The sequence below is a fragment of the Sander lucioperca genome, chromosome 17 (genome assembly GCF_008315115.2).
Source record: "Sander lucioperca isolate FBNREF2018 chromosome 17, SLUC_FBN_1.2, whole genome shotgun sequence".
NCBI lineage: Eukaryota > Metazoa > Chordata > Actinopteri > Perciformes > Percidae > Sander > Sander lucioperca.
Window position 1 is genome coordinate 8669293 of NC_050189.1, and position 19048 is coordinate 8688340.

A 19048-nucleotide genomic window follows, 5' to 3' on the forward strand; every position below is an offset into this window, starting at 1 on the left:
GATTTATATTGCGACGTTCAGTACAGACTGTCCCTCCCAGTCTGCCGTAATCGGGCTTAACATTCAATACCGGAAGCCAGGAGGTCCTTTTCCCCGCAGACTCCAACATGGTGAGCTGTGCTTACTCACGATTCCTCTTTGAAATAATCACTAAACATCACTTTTTGCTGTTGTATTACCACAAACGTACATGTCCTAGGTTGAAATTCCACATCTTATAGAATGACCGATGTCTAAATTGTAACCACAAGTATCGATTCTTGTTCTTTATTGAGGATTTAAAAATCATGTCACCCCGCTTGGGTTTTTATCACCGACGGCTCTTTAGCTTGAATGTGGCTATCGCTGTTAGCTTGCTAAATGGATAGAAAACTGCTCTTCGGTAATGGTAATGCGGCTATTTGTACGCGCCTTAAGGCGATTTTTGTACATTTTGTGTAACTACAATGTTAAAGTCAAATTAAGTATTTCTGCAAATGTTAGCAGGGCTAGGCCGCAGCCCGTTGTGCTAAATTCCTGCGGCATGTCAGTAGCTATGCTAACCGGACTGACCCGAGTGTAATCTCTTAGTCGGAGTTTCCAAGCATTGTCCACTCCGCTGATATACATGTGTGGTTATTGTTTTTTTGGACGGTCACTACCGGTTGTTGCCCCGTTACTTAACCGGTGTTCTCTCCTCTTTTCAAGGCAAGAGGACCGAAGAAGCATCTGAAGCGCGTCGCAGCGCCAAAGCACTGGATGCTGGACAAGCTCACTGGAGTTTTCGTAAGTAACATTTCTTCCAGAATTTTCCTTTCACATTCATTTTAAATATGTCGTTTGGTTTTATCACTGATAACTGTTATTGTCAAAGCTCTAAATTAGCTTTGTATGTTGGGGTCTCATGTAAAATGCTCTTTAAAGGATGGAAACGCAGGGCAGACGGGGGATGCTCACTTATGGTTTATATTATATACAGATTTTAAAAATATGTACCCAAGTAATCTTTCTGTATTTCTTTGCATAAGGCTATTTTAATCATCTATGTTAACACATTTGAGACTTAACAGTTATAAATATTGGTCGTTATCAATTGCACTTGCTTTCAGGAGTAACGTTACATTGTTACTTCTAATCAAGGATATCAATAGTTTGGACAAAATATTGGATATAAGCTTACAAGTGCTGAGCATTTTGGTCTGTAATTTGAAGTTCTAATCAGAAATGTAATGGACCGTGACAACCAAGATAATATGACTTATTATTCTCTCAGGCTCCTCGTCCTTCCACCGGTCCCCACAAGCTGAGGGAGTGCCTGCCCCTCATCATCTTCCTGAGGAACCGCCTCAAGTACGCCCTGACTGGGGATGAGGTGAAGAAGATCTGCATGCAGAGGTTCATCAAGATCGACGGCAAGGTCCGCACCGACATCACCTACCCTGCTGGATTCATGGGTGAGCTGACTTACAGACTTCTTCAGAGCTTTCAGTGCAGCTCCAATCTATTCGAGGATTTGTAAGGGATTATTCATAAACTCTGCAGAATCGGCCTTTGGTTAGTGTTTTGCTGCGAATATACGAATTTACAGATAATGTCTCATAGATGGTAGGTCTGTAAATTGTTGTCGGGTGTGTACCTTTTATAAACTTCAGGCACAAGGAGCAATGATGACTATTTGGTTTTGATCAGCAATGAGCTGAAACTACACAACCAATTCCTCTAAGAAGTTCTGAGCTCCAATTACAACACTGTTGTCAGATCATGTTGGAGGCAAGTTAATGTGTTGCTTTATTGCTCAAAGTGTGTCTTTGAGATGAGATTGCTTCTAATTTGGTAGATAATATTTAAGCTTTATTTGCCCTCGCTCAGTTTCTGTCATCAGATTTTCTTCCGAGGAAAGTGTCCCCTCAGTTTAATTTGTCCATTTTTGAACATGGGAGCTATCAGATAGTTGTTTGTCTGAAAGGTCAAGCTTTCAAATATTGGTCACTTTGGATTTGTGATGAATTTTGTCAATGTAAAAACTGTCAACATTGGACAAGGCTGGGATGAATTGCAGCTAGTCATTTGGGTAGATGTGTCGAGGTGAGTTATTTTTTGGGGGGGGGGGAGACTAAGTCTGGGTTCATTTGTTAATATTTATTGATGGTATGTAGCCATTTGCGAGTGGAATAGTGGATTATTGGACACACTTTGCCAAAACCACTCAACAGATGAGGCAATGTGAGCTTGTCCCTTTTGGCTATATTCAAAGTTGGGAGAGATTGGGACCAAAAACAAACACCTCCTTCACTGTCAATACATCTCAGTCGTCAGTGCTGTCACTTACAAATTTGAGGGGTTGCTTTATTCTTAATTGGACTGCATATTTTAGGGTTTGTCCACCTACTACTTACCACTAAGTAACGTGTATTTTCTGCTTTACCATCCATTTACCTTTGGTGTAAAAATGTTTGAATACTCGCGGACTGGTCTATCCAGCTCTTTTCAAATTTAGTTGACATTGCATCTTGAATGAAGAATCTCTTAACACCGTCATTGGCTTAATCTCAATTATAGTATAAAAATAGTCAGTTCTTTTTTCAACCAGTTTTTTCAATGATTGCAACAATAAGTATTGCAGAGCGGGCTGTGGGGCCTTCAACAGAAGAGTTAATGGTTTTTGTCCACGCTCGCTGTCACGCCTCTTTCAGACCTGTCACCCACCTTGACGCTGGCCAACAGCCTCCATATGGAGGTGTGGTGTTTTAATTTCCAAATCCAAGGGAAGCCTTCACAGCTTGATGGCTGCTTATTTATATAGACACACAGTTAACACTCAGTCACTGTGGGCCAAAAGCAGAGGAGGAGTAATTTGTAGAAATTTCTGTTGCAATAAAATTGATGGCTACTCTTGTTAAATGTGTCTTGGAGTTAATATTAATTACTACTTATTATTGTTCTAATTAACTAAATTTACTATATTTCAGGCAACTTAAACAAACTGGCATTTTGGGATAGTGTATCCACATTGTCATACTTGGGCTTTCTGTGGTTTATGGCACTTGTGGGATGAAACTTGAACCAAAAAGGACACTGGTGATGCTGAATTTGTCCACGTATGCCTGCACATCTAATCTAAGTGTCTTTAAAGGTCTGAACCCCTCTACGTGTTCTGTTAGAGTCAGTGTGAATCTTGGTGCTTTTGGTTTCCTCTGGTCTGTGGTCTCTGAGATGGTCAATTGTCCTTGTTCATCTTCTGTGATCCATTTTATTGCAAGATAGTAAATTGGTAGCCTGAAGATTCAACTATTGGAGTGGACTGAAAGTTGTCAAATAAGGCATGAAGTACTGTGGTAGAATTTGCATATTGTTCCGACTGTAGGTTGGAATGAATAGACCGTATGAGTGTGGATAGGTGTTATGGTTTAAATTGGCTAGACATGATTGGAGTTTACCAGTGTTGGGTCGTAATGAAGGGATGGCAATTACCTTGCAAACATGAGCTCTTAAATGAGGAACAAACCTGCCAGGTGGAAAAGGCATGAGACAGACCATTAGGAGTAGAGATGTGGTCTGTCAGCTGTAAAAGTGAAACTATTTCCAGTGCATTCATTGGCTTTGACATTTGACTTCTGTACAACCCAGAGGGTGTTTAACTTCAGTATAAGTAACTCTGATACATTCAATAAAACATGATTTGGATGCTAAGACTGTTTCCCCGTTTATCTAGATGTGATTAGCATCGAGAAGACCGGCGAGCACTTCCGTTTGATCTACGATGTGAAGGGACGTTTTACTGTCCACCGCATCACCGCTGAGGAGGCCAAGGTAAGAAACAGAAAAGGGTGTTTTTGAGAATTGGCTCCTCCTTGATGCTATTTAGAGTCGTAACAGTCAAGTAGCACCATTTAAACAAGAAATCACAAGACAGGAAATGAAGGGAAACAGGTTGAGCAGTGAATGGGTTAAAAGCTTTCTATCTTTGAAATCTTGTTTCCTCAATGTTGAGAGGTAAGTGGCAAAAAAAAGTGACAGATTGAGATTCAAATCTTGTCAGTAAAAGTAGGTTCTTGCTACATGACTATTTTTTTTAGTTTTTTTTTTTTATACTGGCGGGTTTTGAAGATTGGGCCGGTTCTATGCTGATTTAACGGGTGTAATCAGCATGTGAAATAAGGCTTTAAAGATCTGGTGTTTCAAACTAGTTTAATCTGCAAAACCTTGGTCATATCTGGTTTAAATCCTCTACTGTGAGAAGAATTACAACGTAGATTGGCAAGGCAGAGTCGGTGACTGCTGAAAGATGTCTTTTGTAGTGGATGTTTTCCGCAGACTAGGACCGTATGTAGAGTAGAATTATTTGCGTTTTCAGTCATGCAGTCTCTTAACTGTTCCTTTGTACTTTTCCTAACCCACCTCCTCTTCCTCCTGCAGTACAAGCTGTGCAAGGTGAAGAAGATCATGATTGGCACCAAGGGAATTCCCCACCTGGTGACCCATGACGCCCGCACCATCCGCTACCCTGACCCCCTGATCAAGGTCAACGACACCATCCGCATCGACCTGGACTCCGGCAAGATCACAGATTTCATCAAGTTTGATACCGGTAGGTTCTTTTCACAAATAGAGCCAGCACTTGTGTACTTTTGATGGCGAAAGATTCTGACATGATTTCTCGCCTTCTGCTTCCTCCAGGAAACCTGTGCATGGTGACTGGTGGTGCTAACTTGGGGCGTATTGGTGTGATCACCAACAGGGAGCGTCACCCTGGCTCTTTCGACGTGGTGCACGTCAAGGATAGCACAGGCAACAACTTCGCCACCAGGCTCTCCAACATCTTCATCGTTGGCAAGGTGAGACAGTTTTCTGACCAGTCGCTGTCCAATTTTATGGTCTGTCATCATAAACCAGTCCCTAAAGAGCAGTCACCACCACAAACACACTATCGGCTAGTTTTATTTTCTCAGTTGAGACAGAAATTGGAGGACTTTGGAGCAATGATGACTTTTGGTTTTGAGCAGCAATGAAAATACACTTACCAATTCCTCTAAGAAGTTCTGAGCTCCTTGACTAGAACATATCCATCAGAAGTTCATCTTTTAAACACTTTTTTTGAAACAGACTGACATTTCGTACAACAAAAACTCAACATCTGAGACTAACTGGTTTGAGCTAACTTTGCTAGCCTAATATATAATAAATACGTACTAACCATGCTGTGAAAAAGTAGTGTTTACAATAGAAATTACAAAATCAGACTACAAAATGTCAACATAAATAGTAAAATATGCCAGAAAAACAATGGTGGAAATGCTCATTGGGTCTGACAGTTGCACCACAAAACAGGTGCTCCTGGAAGGCAACCAGTGTCCACAAGAGAGAAAGAATAGACACAAAATACAGCTTTATCAACACAAAGTTTAAAATAGGTTTTTTTAATTATAATGGCTGCATGATTACAAACGAGACCAATGTGCGTTGACTGCACACGGTCAACAACATACAAAAACTAAAACCATTTTGTCTGGTGTTAACGAACACAAAATACGCAATATGCAGCTCAATGTGATGCCTTCCTGCTCTTAACTTTCCCAAAACGTGTTAATTTGGAGTTAAGCACATTGTTGATACTTCAGTGTAGTGGGTCCTGAATATGGTACATTGTCACTGTATTTAAGTCCCTTTCATTAGCAAGGTCAGCAGAATAAAAGGTTTTTTAAAGGCTCCTAATTCACAGAAAGACGAGGTAGATATTCAGTGACCTACTGTTAAGACACTTTATGAATGTGCTCTGTCCATCAAATCAAACACATTAAATGATTATGAGGACCTGGCCTGTGGAATGTCAGTAGTAAAACGTTTCTCACTTCTCTCTGCTGCCTGACATTTATTTGGCCACTGATGGGACCAGAGCTGTCAGCAGAACAGTTGTCTTTCTGCTGCTGACATTTATTCTTTCGCTTTTCTTCACCTTAATGATGCCTCTGTGCTGAAATGTTGGCCGTCGGATAAATGTTGGCACAACGAAGTGTCGAGCCTTTGCTGCTTTTTAAATGGGTGAAATGAAAATTATTACAGCACGTGTTTTTAATGCTGTGAATGAAGTTATAGTTAAGAATATGGTCACAAAAAGACTTTGGAGCACCTTGTCCACCTGCATGAACTGTTCCCTTTGATCAACACTAACAAATTACCATTTTCTCCATCCCCTCTCTTCAGGGCAACAAGCCGTGGGTGTCCCTGCCCAGAGGAAAGGGAATCCGTCTGACCATCGCTGAGGAGAGAGACAAGAGGCTGGCCGCCAAGCAGGGCAGCAGCTAAACACAGGACAGCCTGACCCATGGTTTTCAAATAAACTGTTATTTACAAAACAATTGCCTTGTTTTTTTGATAATATTTTGGGGCTTTTCCCTTTTATTTGGTAGTGACAGTGGGTAGACAGGAAAGGTGGGAGAGAGGGGGTGACACGCAGCAAAGGGCCGCAGGTCGGACTCAAACCTGGGCCGCTGCAAAGGACTCTGCCTACATGAGGCACACGCTCTTACTGGGTTAGCTAGAGGTCGCCCCAATTGCCTGGTGTTAGTGGGTTTTTTAACTGGTAGTTGGTAACAGGCTTCCTACATATGGGAAATTGACCCAGTTCCCAGGGTTCCTGCAGAAGTCCTAAAGCTATAGACCCATTTTTATTGCTTTAATAACTTAAATATAGTTGATATTTATTAAGGTGAGCCAGTTTTATATTTAGTTGAGCCTGTTTCACATCATTGACATGGCTTACTAGGACACTTAATCACCTGTGCTTTGCCTGCTGTACCTTGGCTTAGTTTAAAAAAAAACAAAGTGTCAGAGAGCTGCTTGCATCACATTGCTTGCAGTTATTTACATAACACATGAGCTAAATGAAGGTACTGTTTGTACACGTATGAAATCGCAATACCCAAAGTTATGAAAAATCTTCACGTCGAGGTTCATGACTATTTTACGCTTCTTTTAGCCCACATAGCTACATCACTGAAAATATAAGGAGTCATTTTGTCTTCTTTCAACCTATTGACGTGCTACTGGAAACCTGCTCGCGAGCTACACGTTGGAGACCCCTGATGTTGATAAACCTTAATTTTAAAGGCAGTTTTTGCTTTGAAAAGTAGTGTTCTTAAACATGATACACCTTTTGGATTGGTCTTAAATGTCAAGAGAGGTCATGAATAAGTGCTATCTTTTTGGGTTTGGGAGGACATGTATGCTCTTGCTTTTTAAATGAAATGCTTCTACATTTTTTTTCTTCTAAGTGACAAACCAAATGCATTGCATTAAGTCTCTGTGCCAGCAATTATTACATGTATCGCAGGAATTATTAACATAATTGATAGCAGCTGAGACCAGCTGTCTGCTGTGGAAAAGGTCTCTGATTCTTTCTGGATGACAGTAAAAACTGTCCCCTTCCTAGGTCGGGGCTAGTAACAACTCAAACCTCCATCTTTCACCTGGAGGCAGCCCATCCCCCCTTCCATCTTTCATCTAATCCCTCCATCCTCTCTTTCTGTCCCATCATGCACGCATCCATCTGTCTATACTCTTTAATCTCTCCCTTTTGTCTTTCCTTTTCCAGGTCTCATCTTCTTGGTACTCTCCTCCCCCTTTTCCCTCCCTTCCATCTCTGTTCGTTTTCTATTATTTCCTTCCTTTTTTCTCCCTTTGTGTCTGTCCTTTCCTACTTTTGCTCCCTTCCTCTTTTCTTTGATCCCTCCTCACTTCCCTCAATAGTTTACTTCTTTTCTTTCCACTCAATTATTTGTATCTCCTTGTTTCTTGCCCTCCACCCTTCACCAGTTTTCATCTTTCTTTGAAACTATTCCTCCATAATTTAACCCCCTTCCTCTTTTCCTCCCCTACTTCCTTCCTTTTATCGATTCCTTATCCTACCATCCTTCCTTAAATACTTTTATTCATTTTCTTTCCATCTCTGTCCTTCCTACCTCCACCTTTCTTTTTTCGGACCTTCCATCTTTCCCTCAGTTCCATTCATTCCTTTGTCTTTCCTGTCCTACAGTTTTCTAGATCCCTCCTTACCTCATTCTCCCTCACCTCCTTCCTTCCTCAAGTTGATTCCTAACATCCTTTTCTTAATCTTTCTCTCTCATACTGTCTGTCCTCTGCCTTTTTTCCTACCTTATCCTTCCCTCTCTTTCTCCCTGCATCCTTCTTTGCATCCCTCCCTTCATCTTTTTGTTGATCCCTCCTTTCAATCACCCTCACGTCCTTGCTTACCTACATTGACTTTACTTTTGTCAGTTGTTCCCACCTCCCTCATTTTACCCTCTTCCTACCTTCCATTTTGATTTTCAATCATTCATCCTCTCTCCATCCTTTGAATCTATCCATTATTTCGCTTCCTTCCTAAATGCCTCCTCCTTTTAACTGCCCTCACCTTACATCAAGTCCTACTATCCTTCCTGAAGTAGTCTTTTTTTTGCTTTACTCCTCCTACCTGCCTCTTTTTACCACCTTTTACCGCATCAATCCCTGCCTAATCTTTTTCTGTAGTTCCTATTATTTCTCTCCATATGCTTCTCTCTGCCTTCCCATGCAAACCTTACCTCCTCATCAGGGCCACACGGAATCTGCGGACGCAGAATTCCGCAAAATTTTCTACAGATTTTGAAACATTTTTTTTTAATAAAATTGAACACATCACCAAAAGCATAAAAAAGGAGTCTGCTAAATTCCCCAGATTTTCATTTGGGATTATTGCTGAAAACTCTCAAAAAAATCTGCAGATTCCGTTTGGACCTGCATCATCACCCTTCTTTCCCTACATTCATTTCTACTTCCTTCCTGCCTAACTCAATCCGTTCATGTCATTCCTCCATCCTTCTCGCCACCTCTCCCTCTTTCTTCATCCCTCCATCTCTCTGTGTTCTGACTTCAGTACCAGTCCATATGGTGACTGCTGGGATACAGCCTGCTCTGCGCAGCAGAAACCTGGCCTGGCACACACCACCTCCGTGTGTGTGTGTTTTTGTGTGTGTGTGTGTGTGTAAGAGAGAGAGAGGGAGACATCCTGTTCTGGCTCTCAGATTCACCTGTGAGTGTGTTTGTGAGTGAAAAGAGCAAAAGATCAACGCTCCCCTTTCCCCCCCCGTGACTTCAATTTCCAACCCTGCCTCTCCAAACGCATGATTCAAACCATAACAACACACTCACACACACACTCACACACAGCAGTAACGTGTGTGTGTAGAGGAGCATGGCTCACTCCCATGACTGCTCTCTGACACCCTGTAGAGTACTGTAATCCATCATTTTTGGAAGGGAGATGTAATGACAGTAAGGACAGTGAGTCTGTTTAATCTGTGGTGGAAGAAGTATTCAGTTCCTTTGATTAACCCTTGTGTTGTCTTCCATTCGACCATGCACTTGTTGTCCTCCCGGGTCAAAACTCAACGGGTGAAAATCAAAACTTTTTCTTTTTCATCACTTTTAGCGTTTTTTTTTCAATGTTTTTGCCGCTTTTTTTGACCTTTAACGCTTCTTTTCACTACCATGTATAAACACCAACTTATTACTAGTTTTACACTTATTTTTGGAATTCATGGTCAATAAACCTCAGTTATAGGTAGAGGTCGACCGATTAATCGGCCGATTTTTGGCATTTTTTAACATAATCGGCATCGGCCAATATCCCAGTATATCAAGCCGATTAATAGGCAGGCGCATCTGCGGGCAGCCTAGTGTTAAAAACATGAATAGGCGACATTTTTTACAGCGTACCCAGACCAGCTGCCTCCAGCCCCTCCCCTTGTTAAGTCTTGCCGTGTGTCTCGCGCAGCCACTTCAGGCTCAGACACTATCGTTAGCAGTAGCATGTTGCTGGTGTTCTTACCTTGGGATTAACTGTACTAATAAAACCGTACAAAACACCGCGGCCACACCGCTGTGGAAGCTCCCCGAATATCATTTATCAGAGTCTGGTTGTTACCCCTGTCCATGGCAGTCTCATCCACTCCTATAACGGAGCTAACTGGAGCTAGCTAACCGCTAACGGAGCTAATCGTTGCTAACAGAGCCTTCAGTTCTCCGTGCCTGTATCCATTAACTGCATCTATGGACTTGAGCACGAATAAAACCCTTAATTTTATTAAATTGGCTGGACGAGTTTTAAATTACAACTAAGAGTTGTTTGAATGACAAATCTGCTCAGATAAGATCCTAATGAGGTCAACAGGACATGTAACAGTAGGGTCCCCAAAACACAAGATAAAACACTTCAACAAATGAACAATGATCTAACAAACAAGGTGAACAAGAATTGACTTTAGATAGCCCTAGTCTTATGTGATTCAACAGGAGTTAGGAGGAAATAGTGTTAATAATAACATGTCACTTTCTGTGAAGCTTGCAGATTTGTATTCTCAGAAGTTTAATAAATGCTGCACTAAACTTTATTTTTTTCATTTAAAAGTTTATTTGACAAAGTTTATTTTCCTCTTACCTGTTTCGTTTATTTAATATATTTTTCATACATTATTTATGCAATATACAGTATGTTTTTACATTATACATTTTTAATTAAAGTATACAAGTGTAGATTGGTGAAATGTTCAATAAATGTTTTTGTTGAGAAATTCTGTGTATATTAGTGTTACATTTTATCTTTCAAATAGAGGTTTAAAAACAAGCACAAATCGGCCAAATATCGGCCAAAATAAATCGGCAGCATTAATCGGCAATCGGCTGACCCTGATTTCTAAAGATCGGCATCGGCATCGGCCAGAGAAAACCCATATCGGTCGACCTCTAGTTATAGGAAATTATACCTAATACTTGAGTAAAAAAAAAAAGCAGAAATTATGAATTATTTAGACTAATATTAAAGGAGATGAGATACTGTTTTGAAACATTTAAATTTTTTTTTTTCCAAATGCTAAATTCTTTTATAAAATACCCAAAATTCAATGAGAGTAGAGATCCGATCATTTGTTGTACTTGCGAAGCGCGTTGCATGGAATTAGCCGTGTTATTTTTGGGTAATTAAAAATTAGGTAATTAACAAGAAACTCATATTTCTGATATAGACATTTTGAAAATGGGTCAAATTTGACCCGAGGACAACACAAGGGTTAAGTAAAAGTGCTAATACCACAATGTGAAAATACTCCACTACAAGTCCAGCATTCAAAGGAAAAGACTTTGCTTATCTTGTTTTCCTAAATCAAAAACTTTTGTAAATACACCTTTAAAAAAACCTGAACTACAACAACTAGGAAGAGCGGGACTGGCCCGGGGAGGACGGCGACGGACCACGCGGGACGGAGTGGACTGAAGCTGCGTCGTGGGAACCGGAGCAAGCAGCCATCTTCAGACGCGAAAACCACGCAGATCCTGGGTGAGTCAGTAACACAGCACAAACCCCTTTAGAAGACATGCACTCATCCAGGCTAGTTAGTCCCATCCTCACGTTAAACGCAACATGTAGGGAAAAGGTGACTGGGGGGATTATTGTTACCGGCTGTATTGGAAGCAGCTGTGTTCTTTGTTGTTTATCCTAGCCGGTTGTAACAATATGTTTGTAGCGTCGCTGTCCTGTGAGAACCACATATCCTTTCATGGTGTCAGAAAAACAGCCCTGTTTTCAGCTTTGTGACGATGCATTTTCCAGCTGATCCAAGATGCTTTTTTTAAAGACTTTATTTAGCTTAAGGAGGAGGAGGATTTTCTCAACACATAAAGGAACACTTCATCCTTCAGTTTATCCCAAATATGCAATATCAACACATTCTGGAGATACATGGTTTTCACTGGACAGGAAGGGGATGAAACACTGCCATCTGTAAAGTAACTAAAGCTGCCGGACAAATGTGGTGGAGTCATAAGTACATGTAAAGTAACACCTCCATCAGTTGTAATGAACCCGATTTTTCCTTTCATGATTTATAACTGCGTAAGGGTTATCTGAAGTACAATTGATGATGGTTATGATGAACTTTGACCTCGACATGACTCGAGGCTGCGGCGTAAACAGATCTGTGTTAGGCAATGCAACGAAATGAAGCGGCAGATAAAATACTTTTCGAGTTTGTGGTTTATTAAAGAATCAAAAGTGGCAGCGTTGTCCCCGTTTTTATAGGCCTGGGACCAGTTCTTGTAAACAAATATGTGTACACACACACACACACACGCGCACACGCACACGCACATGCGCAAACACAGTCTTTGAACGTTTGAAATATGAGACACGCCAGACGCATGCTTTGCTCTGGTCCTGCTCTGCATCCCCTTGTGAGCAGAGCAACAATCACATTTGATTCAAACACACACACGCACGCACACACACTCTCTCACACACACACACACACACACACACACACACACACACACACACACACACACACACACACACACACACACACACACACACACACACACACACACACAGGCTTTGAAGTGCATTTGGCTGGATGTGAGAAGAGCAAAAGAAATGTGAGCTGCAGAGAAAAACGTCCACTCAAAGAACAGAAGAGCAATATGTTGAATTTTCTTATAGAGGATTAGACACGGAGCAAAATGGCTAGACACACTGACATTAAAACAGAGAAAACAACAGTCACTATAAATGTATCTACTTAATGCATTCATCCTGCACACTGTAAAATATATCCACCTGTTATTAACACCACACAAGAGGTTTATTATCAGGTTGTATTTCACTGTGTCCAGAATTAAAGTCTGGAGAACGTCTCTCATAACTTCATCTTGGTCTTCAGGTTGATGCATATTATACCATAATACATCCTAAATATTAAACATGTTTTTAAATGTATGATTTGTAATGGGGGTGTCGATCCGGGGTGTGGTTAAGATTGAATCTACACGCCTCAAAACTTGTCCGTTTCATGTGTGCTGCCAGTATCTCAGTAGAGATTTCAGAGGTCTGATATCTTTCACCCTGGTTACTGTCTTCCATCAGAGCCAAATATAACATAAATATGACTGTTTAGATCTAAATAATATCTGGCCAATATATGCTTCAATAAAATAAAGTAAGACTTACATTTACAAAGTTTTGCCAGGTAAGATTAATGTATTTTTTTTTTTAGCCTAAAACTGTTATTTCAGGAAGTTATGTTACATCTCATGATACTGCAGTCACTTCCTGTCTACATGAGTGATGACTACAGATTACAGATGTTTCCTGTCTTTAGGGATGCACCGAATCCAGATTTTTGGGGTTTGGCCAAATACTGAATCCACTGGTTAAGATTCTGCCGAAACCGAATCCTACTCCCATCCTCAGTCCATTAACACAGTAAACACATTAATGAAGTAAACAACGTCCACAGCAGTGTATTTTTCCATTTTATTTTATTTTAATGGTAATGGTCGTCTGGTTAACACAAGTTTTTAGCTGTGACTGTCCTTCCTTTGCTGTACCTGAAGTTGCTGCATTTTGGCCGCTGTCTGTAGATTCCTTCATGCACAACTCGTTCGCAAATGTTTTAACAACGGCGATACTGTTTAGGGTGCTTGCCACCACGAGAGACAAATCGGCATTGCAAATTGAACATGTAGCTCTACTTGATCTTTTGACTGAAAGTACTGCCAAACAACATTTTTTCTGCTCACTAGTTCCATTTTCACTTTCTCACAGCCTACGTAACCTATGAAAACGCCTTCCCGTAATCAACGGCGGCGTCATTACGTCGACCAGCGTAGCGCGCATAGTGCAAGCGTAGGGTTTGGTTTGGTGGAAAAAAATTCTAAGGTTCGGTAGAAACCGAACCTCGTCAAAAAGCCCAATATTCGGCCGAATCCAAAGCCGAATCCTGGATTCGGTGCATCCCTGCCTGTCTTTACTAGCTAACACATCTCTTTTGTCACATTTTAATGACACAACACAGATTAGTGAATCAGCAGTTTGAAACTATAGCTTGTAAGAACTTAAGAAGGACTTTATGCACAAACGTAGTGATGGATTTATGGTGCAACCCAATCCCGTAAAAATACATTTGACCTGGTTGACTGAAGCAGCGATTCTCAACCCCTTCAAATGAAGTCATGTCTACTTGCGGTCCTTTAGTGGTAATGGACATGTCGTGTGGACACAGTTTAACCAAAAATACTTTTTTTTCGGAGGCCTGAAGAGGTAATGTATTTCATAAGAAAGAAGTCAATTAAAGAAGAGTCACAAACATGTTTGTACTTTTGGTATTACTTTAATCAGATTGTGACACCTCAGATTTATCTTGGGCAGCTCCGGTTGGTTGGTAACCGCTGAAATAATCTCATCACATACATGAGTCACTTTGGGTTAGAGCATCAGTATGTGACACAAATGGAACCTACTGCTTAAAGGGATGAAGGACTGCAGTAAAGTGAAAGAGACTAAATATTAATAATAGTCAGACATAGTGAGAGAGAAGAAGGGAGTCAAAGTAATGGAGGTACATTTGGAGCGTGCACCCTGCGCCGGAGAAAAGTGGGCTGAGCTGCTGAAACAATGAACTCAGTCATCTGAGGAGGAGGAGGATGGAGGGAGGACAGCTGTTTCTAATCAATTGCTTCCATGTGATTGACTGACTGACTGACTGTCGGCTGATTGGCTCGTTGACAGCCGGGTTCACAGGCCGAAGGCGTGCTTTTGACAATTAGTTTAGGCCATCTTGTTGATTCAACGACTAATCGACTTGAGTTGACATGTTGGCTGTCATGGCTAACTGACAACAACTGATACGATTAGTGGAACGCCTTGGTAGTCTCACATTGCCAGACCTTCCTCCACAGCGCTGCAGAGGAGGGTCTGGCTAGTCCACGCAGCATTCTGGGATGGGAGAAAAACGGGCTCTGGTTTATTGGCATTTCTTTAAACCAATCACAATCGACTTGGGCGGCGCTAAGCGCCAGACGCAGTAACGGTGCTACTGCAAAATAGCCTCGGGAAGGAACTTGTTTTGGTGGAACGTGTACGTTCAAAAGTTGTTTTAGTCGTGCAACAGAAAACTCAGATTGGACAGACAGTCTAGCTAGCTGTCTAGATTTACCCTGCAGAGATCTGAGGAGCAGTTACCATAGTCCTCAGAAACTGACCGGTGTTTAGAATGCCAACACAAAGAAAGAGGAAGGTGACGGACATGGCGAAAATGTGGGATGTCCAGCAGATCTTCCGGCGGCACCAAAACGATCCCCTATAAATGAATCGTCGTGGATATAGACTAACACCTTGGTAACTAACTGTACAGGATGATGATGTAATGTGGCCGCTCCCTTCTGCTTCTTCTCTCTTTTCTCCAGTCTCTTGCACATAACAGTTTGTATCAACATTTCTGCTGCTCACACACACACACACACACACACACACACACACACACACACACGATCCCTCTCTTCTGTCTCTCATAGGTTTCTCATGTTGATGTTTTCAATTGTGTCAATAAAAGGCAGTTTATGTTAAACTTCCTTCTCTTTCTCTTTCTCACTCACTCTCTCTCTCTCTCTCTCTCTCTCTCTCTCTCTCTCTCTCTCTCTCTCTCTCTCTCTATTTCTCACTCTCTCTCCATCCCCCTCTCCATAAGACAGACACAGGCTGCATGAACAAAAACAGTTAGGTAGGCCAAGTTCACGTCTGGGAGGGGTTGCTAAAGGGGGCCCAGGGGGCGCTCTGAGGACCAGATGTGCTTTTCTTTGGGGATGGGGGAGGAGGGGGGTACGTTCGCGAGCCTCGTGAAGAGGAACGGGGGAGTTTTCACAAGGCTCCAGAGAAAGTGGAGAGTCTCGGAAAGTGTTGCAAAGAAGTGCGCTGAAACTTCACCGTGCAGTAAAATTCACCTCGAGCTGCAGGAGGAGATCTGTGCAGCTGGAATAGAATGTATGTCCTTTAGCTTTAGCTGACAAAGGAAGGGGCGATGGTTGTCACAAAGTGATTAAAAGGACAACATTTAAATAAATGATGGTAAGAATGTATAAGTTAATTAGACATGAACCCCCAATAGGGTGATACAGCTTGCATAATGACTAACAAGAAGAAAAGATTCATCATTAATGTAGATAATAAGCTAGCCTGCACAGCGCTTCAACATGTGGAGAAATCCAAAGCTTCCGTGCCTCGCTGTGATTGGTTAGTCGTTTTTAGGGACCATTTAGCAAATGATGGAACTTTGAAAATGATGAAACAAAGAAGTGATGTGTCATTTTCTTAGAGATTTCACGAAAATCTTATCTCTAGTTTCTGATATATGTTAAACAAAAGGTGACAATAAACGACAACAAACAAATCGATGGCATTGATAGATCGGTACATTATTGTGTATACGTTGAGCATGTTTTCTCAACATTAATGGACAGATATCACATTAGACTGACAACTGAACAAACTTATCGCATAAACAAACAGACGGAAATCAAAGCTTCGTCGTAACCACGTGCCCAGAATTGCAAAATGATGGGTGATTCATGCTTAATAATGAATGGCATGCATGGACACAGAAACATTAGGGTGAAATGTCTTCACAACACCACTGGAAGACATATTAAAACAATTATTACATTAATCAGAGTAAGTTTTAAATTCCTCAAATCTCATTTTTAAATGCACACATTTTTAAATGAATTAAACTCTTAATTCATGCGTCATCCCTCACGAGAGGAAGTGAACAGAGGACAGATTGTAAGATCTACAGTAGAGGATGTGAGCAGCTGGCTGGGGGAAACAGTTGTGAAGCAAGGAGGAATAAAACAGCTCCAGAGAGGGTCTCCACCCTTCTCCTGTCCAGGGGGACACAGTTTTGGGCCCGAGAAGCTCCTACAGAGACGTGATGTCTTAAAGAGACACTCTGACCACTTCTGTTGGTGTTAGCTTTTCTTCCCTGCACACTTGTTGTCACTTTGTGGGGAGGAAGAAGAATCCACTCTGAGAAGTTAGAAATGTTGGTTAACCAGAAAGCTTTGGCTCGAAAGGAAGGTGTGTTCAGGGACTACGAGGAAAGCAGGAAAACAGGAACCTCCCTTTAAATAATGTACGAGCTACGCAGTGAACTCTAATCACAACCTTGTGACTGTGTTATGCAAGGAATGTGTGGTCTTTCTGAAACTCGTGGCACATGAAAATGATGACATATGTAAAAAGCTTCAGATGAGGAATGAAATTTAGCAGGAAAATGAGTTAAGCAATTGGTTTGTTATCTGCTCATAGGCGGACTGGCAATCTGGCAGTTATGGCGAATGCCAGAAGGGCTGGTGCACTTTGGGGCTGATTTGGGCTGCTGGAAAAAAGAAAAGAAAAAATGTGGCAACACTGGTGTTTCACATTAGTTTGACAAAAATATGTAATACTGTACGGCTGCAGCCTGGAGCCTCCCATCTGGTGCCTTCGGGCTTCTACTTTTCAAAATAAAAGCTTGCGTCTAGTCCACTATGTCTTCGCACTTTGGTGTTTTGGGTGTTTAAAGATGCTCTAAGCGATGTCACGCATTTTTTAGGATACAACATTTTTGTCACATACAGCAAACATCTCCTCACTATCCGCGAGCTGCCTGTCCCCTGAACACACTGTAAAAAAACGCGGTCTCTGTAGACAGCCCAGACTCCACAAACAGCAACAAAAACAAACTGCGCCAACCTGCACCACGAAACATAACGTCTGAAATTGGGCCGGTAAGGGACGGAATTGCCAGGCTGAAAAATTTGTCCCAGTCAGCCCCTGTATCTGCTTATCCAGAAATGTAGGTCTCAAGACGAGTGGGCTCTGATCTCAGCTTGGTAACTTGTTTTGTTTCGGTTTTAATTGTACGTTTGCTTTGCTTACTACTCGACTTTTGATTGATAAAATATCTTTTAGTAATTTATTTTACTAACCACAGCATGTTCTCTCTTCAAAGCTGTGTCAAAATAACTGAAGACTCCAGCATTGTTTAGGCACAGACAGACCCACACAATAATAGAAAATACATAGCAGATAGCAGCGGGATACATTTCAACTTCATTATTAAAGAGCTAAACATTAACAGGGTTTACCTGAGCAGTAAAGGACTATAAATTAGTAGATGTATAAGTAGAGAATTCCTATTACAACATATAAAACATAAAAATCGTACAAAGCACGAATACGGGTAAGGTGTTATTGACCCTCCCTAATAAGTAAGTAATAAGTAATATCTATGCTGGCAAGTCAAATGAAGGGTCAATAAAATAGAAAAAGAAGTAGACACAAATAGTGAAAACAAGAATACAAATTTGTGAAGCACAACATTGTTTTTTTTTTCTTCTCTACCCAATATTCAATCTCAAGACCCCTCAGATTTATTTTGGGAACCACTGCATGAAACAGTGGTACATTTATTTGTAGTGGAGTACTTTTACATTGTTGTATTGGTACTTTTACTTAAGTAAAAGATCTTAATAATTCTTCCACTCCTGCTGACATGTTTGGTAGTGTTCTTAAGCTCTGTGATTCTTTTTCTTTCTTTCTAAGTTCAATATGCTTTATGTGGTTTTTCCATTGCAAATGCCGATATGACACATGAAAAACATGACAATATCGACAATATGTATGTCATACATGAACAACTGTTGATTAATCAACAGAAATAAGTTTAAAAAAATGATAAACTAAATATGGCCAAAAGTATGTGGTCACCCGAGCATTACACCCATATGACTAGGTTGTTGGACTTGAATCTGCTGCTTTAACAGCCTCCGCACAAAACTACACTAAGTAGGCTATAAGAACATTGGTAACGCCACACACACACACACACACACACACACACACACACACACACACACACACACACACACACACACACACACACACACACACGTGTGCGCGCACAGTTACGCGCAGTGGTGCATGAAGGATTCCTAAAGAGTTGATCCATCCCCCGCCTCACTCCATCTTCTTCTTTTTTCTCCTCCTCTTCACATCTTCATCTTTATACTCTTCTATTTCTCCATCTCTCTTCTTCTTCTCTTCAGACAGGTTTTCTTCTCGGGAAACACCGGACTGTTGCGTCCCGTGTCGCCACGTCAAGCCGGACAGAATAAGATCTGATGCAGAGTTATTTAGCTTCGAAATAAAAGCACGAATAGAGGAAAA

At 41.2% G+C, this 19048-nt stretch overlaps 1 protein-coding gene and 2 non-coding genes across 3 annotated transcripts; all 3 read left to right on the forward strand.

Moving 5' to 3' along the window:
- Window position 1: 1 nt before the first annotated feature.
- On the forward strand, window positions 2-6335 carry rps4x (ribosomal protein S4 X-linked). Its single transcript, XM_031304436.2, has 7 exons — window positions 2-110; window positions 688-765; window positions 1253-1433; window positions 3692-3789; window positions 4396-4567; window positions 4657-4814; window positions 6181-6335. The coding sequence occupies exons 1-7, from the start codon at window positions 108-110 to the stop codon at window positions 6280-6282; spliced, it is 792 nt and encodes a 263-aa protein (XP_031160296.1). The 5' UTR covers window positions 2-107; the 3' UTR covers window positions 6283-6335.
- Window positions 1641-1716, forward strand: LOC116053473. Its single transcript, XR_004105848.1, has one exon. It is a non-coding gene; the product is annotated as a small nucleolar RNA SNORD61 (small nucleolar RNA).
- Window positions 4956-5026, forward strand: LOC116053472. The gene has a single exon (XR_004105847.1). It is a non-coding gene; the product is annotated as a small nucleolar RNA SNORD61 (small nucleolar RNA).
- Window positions 6336-19048: the final 12713 nt, after the last annotated feature.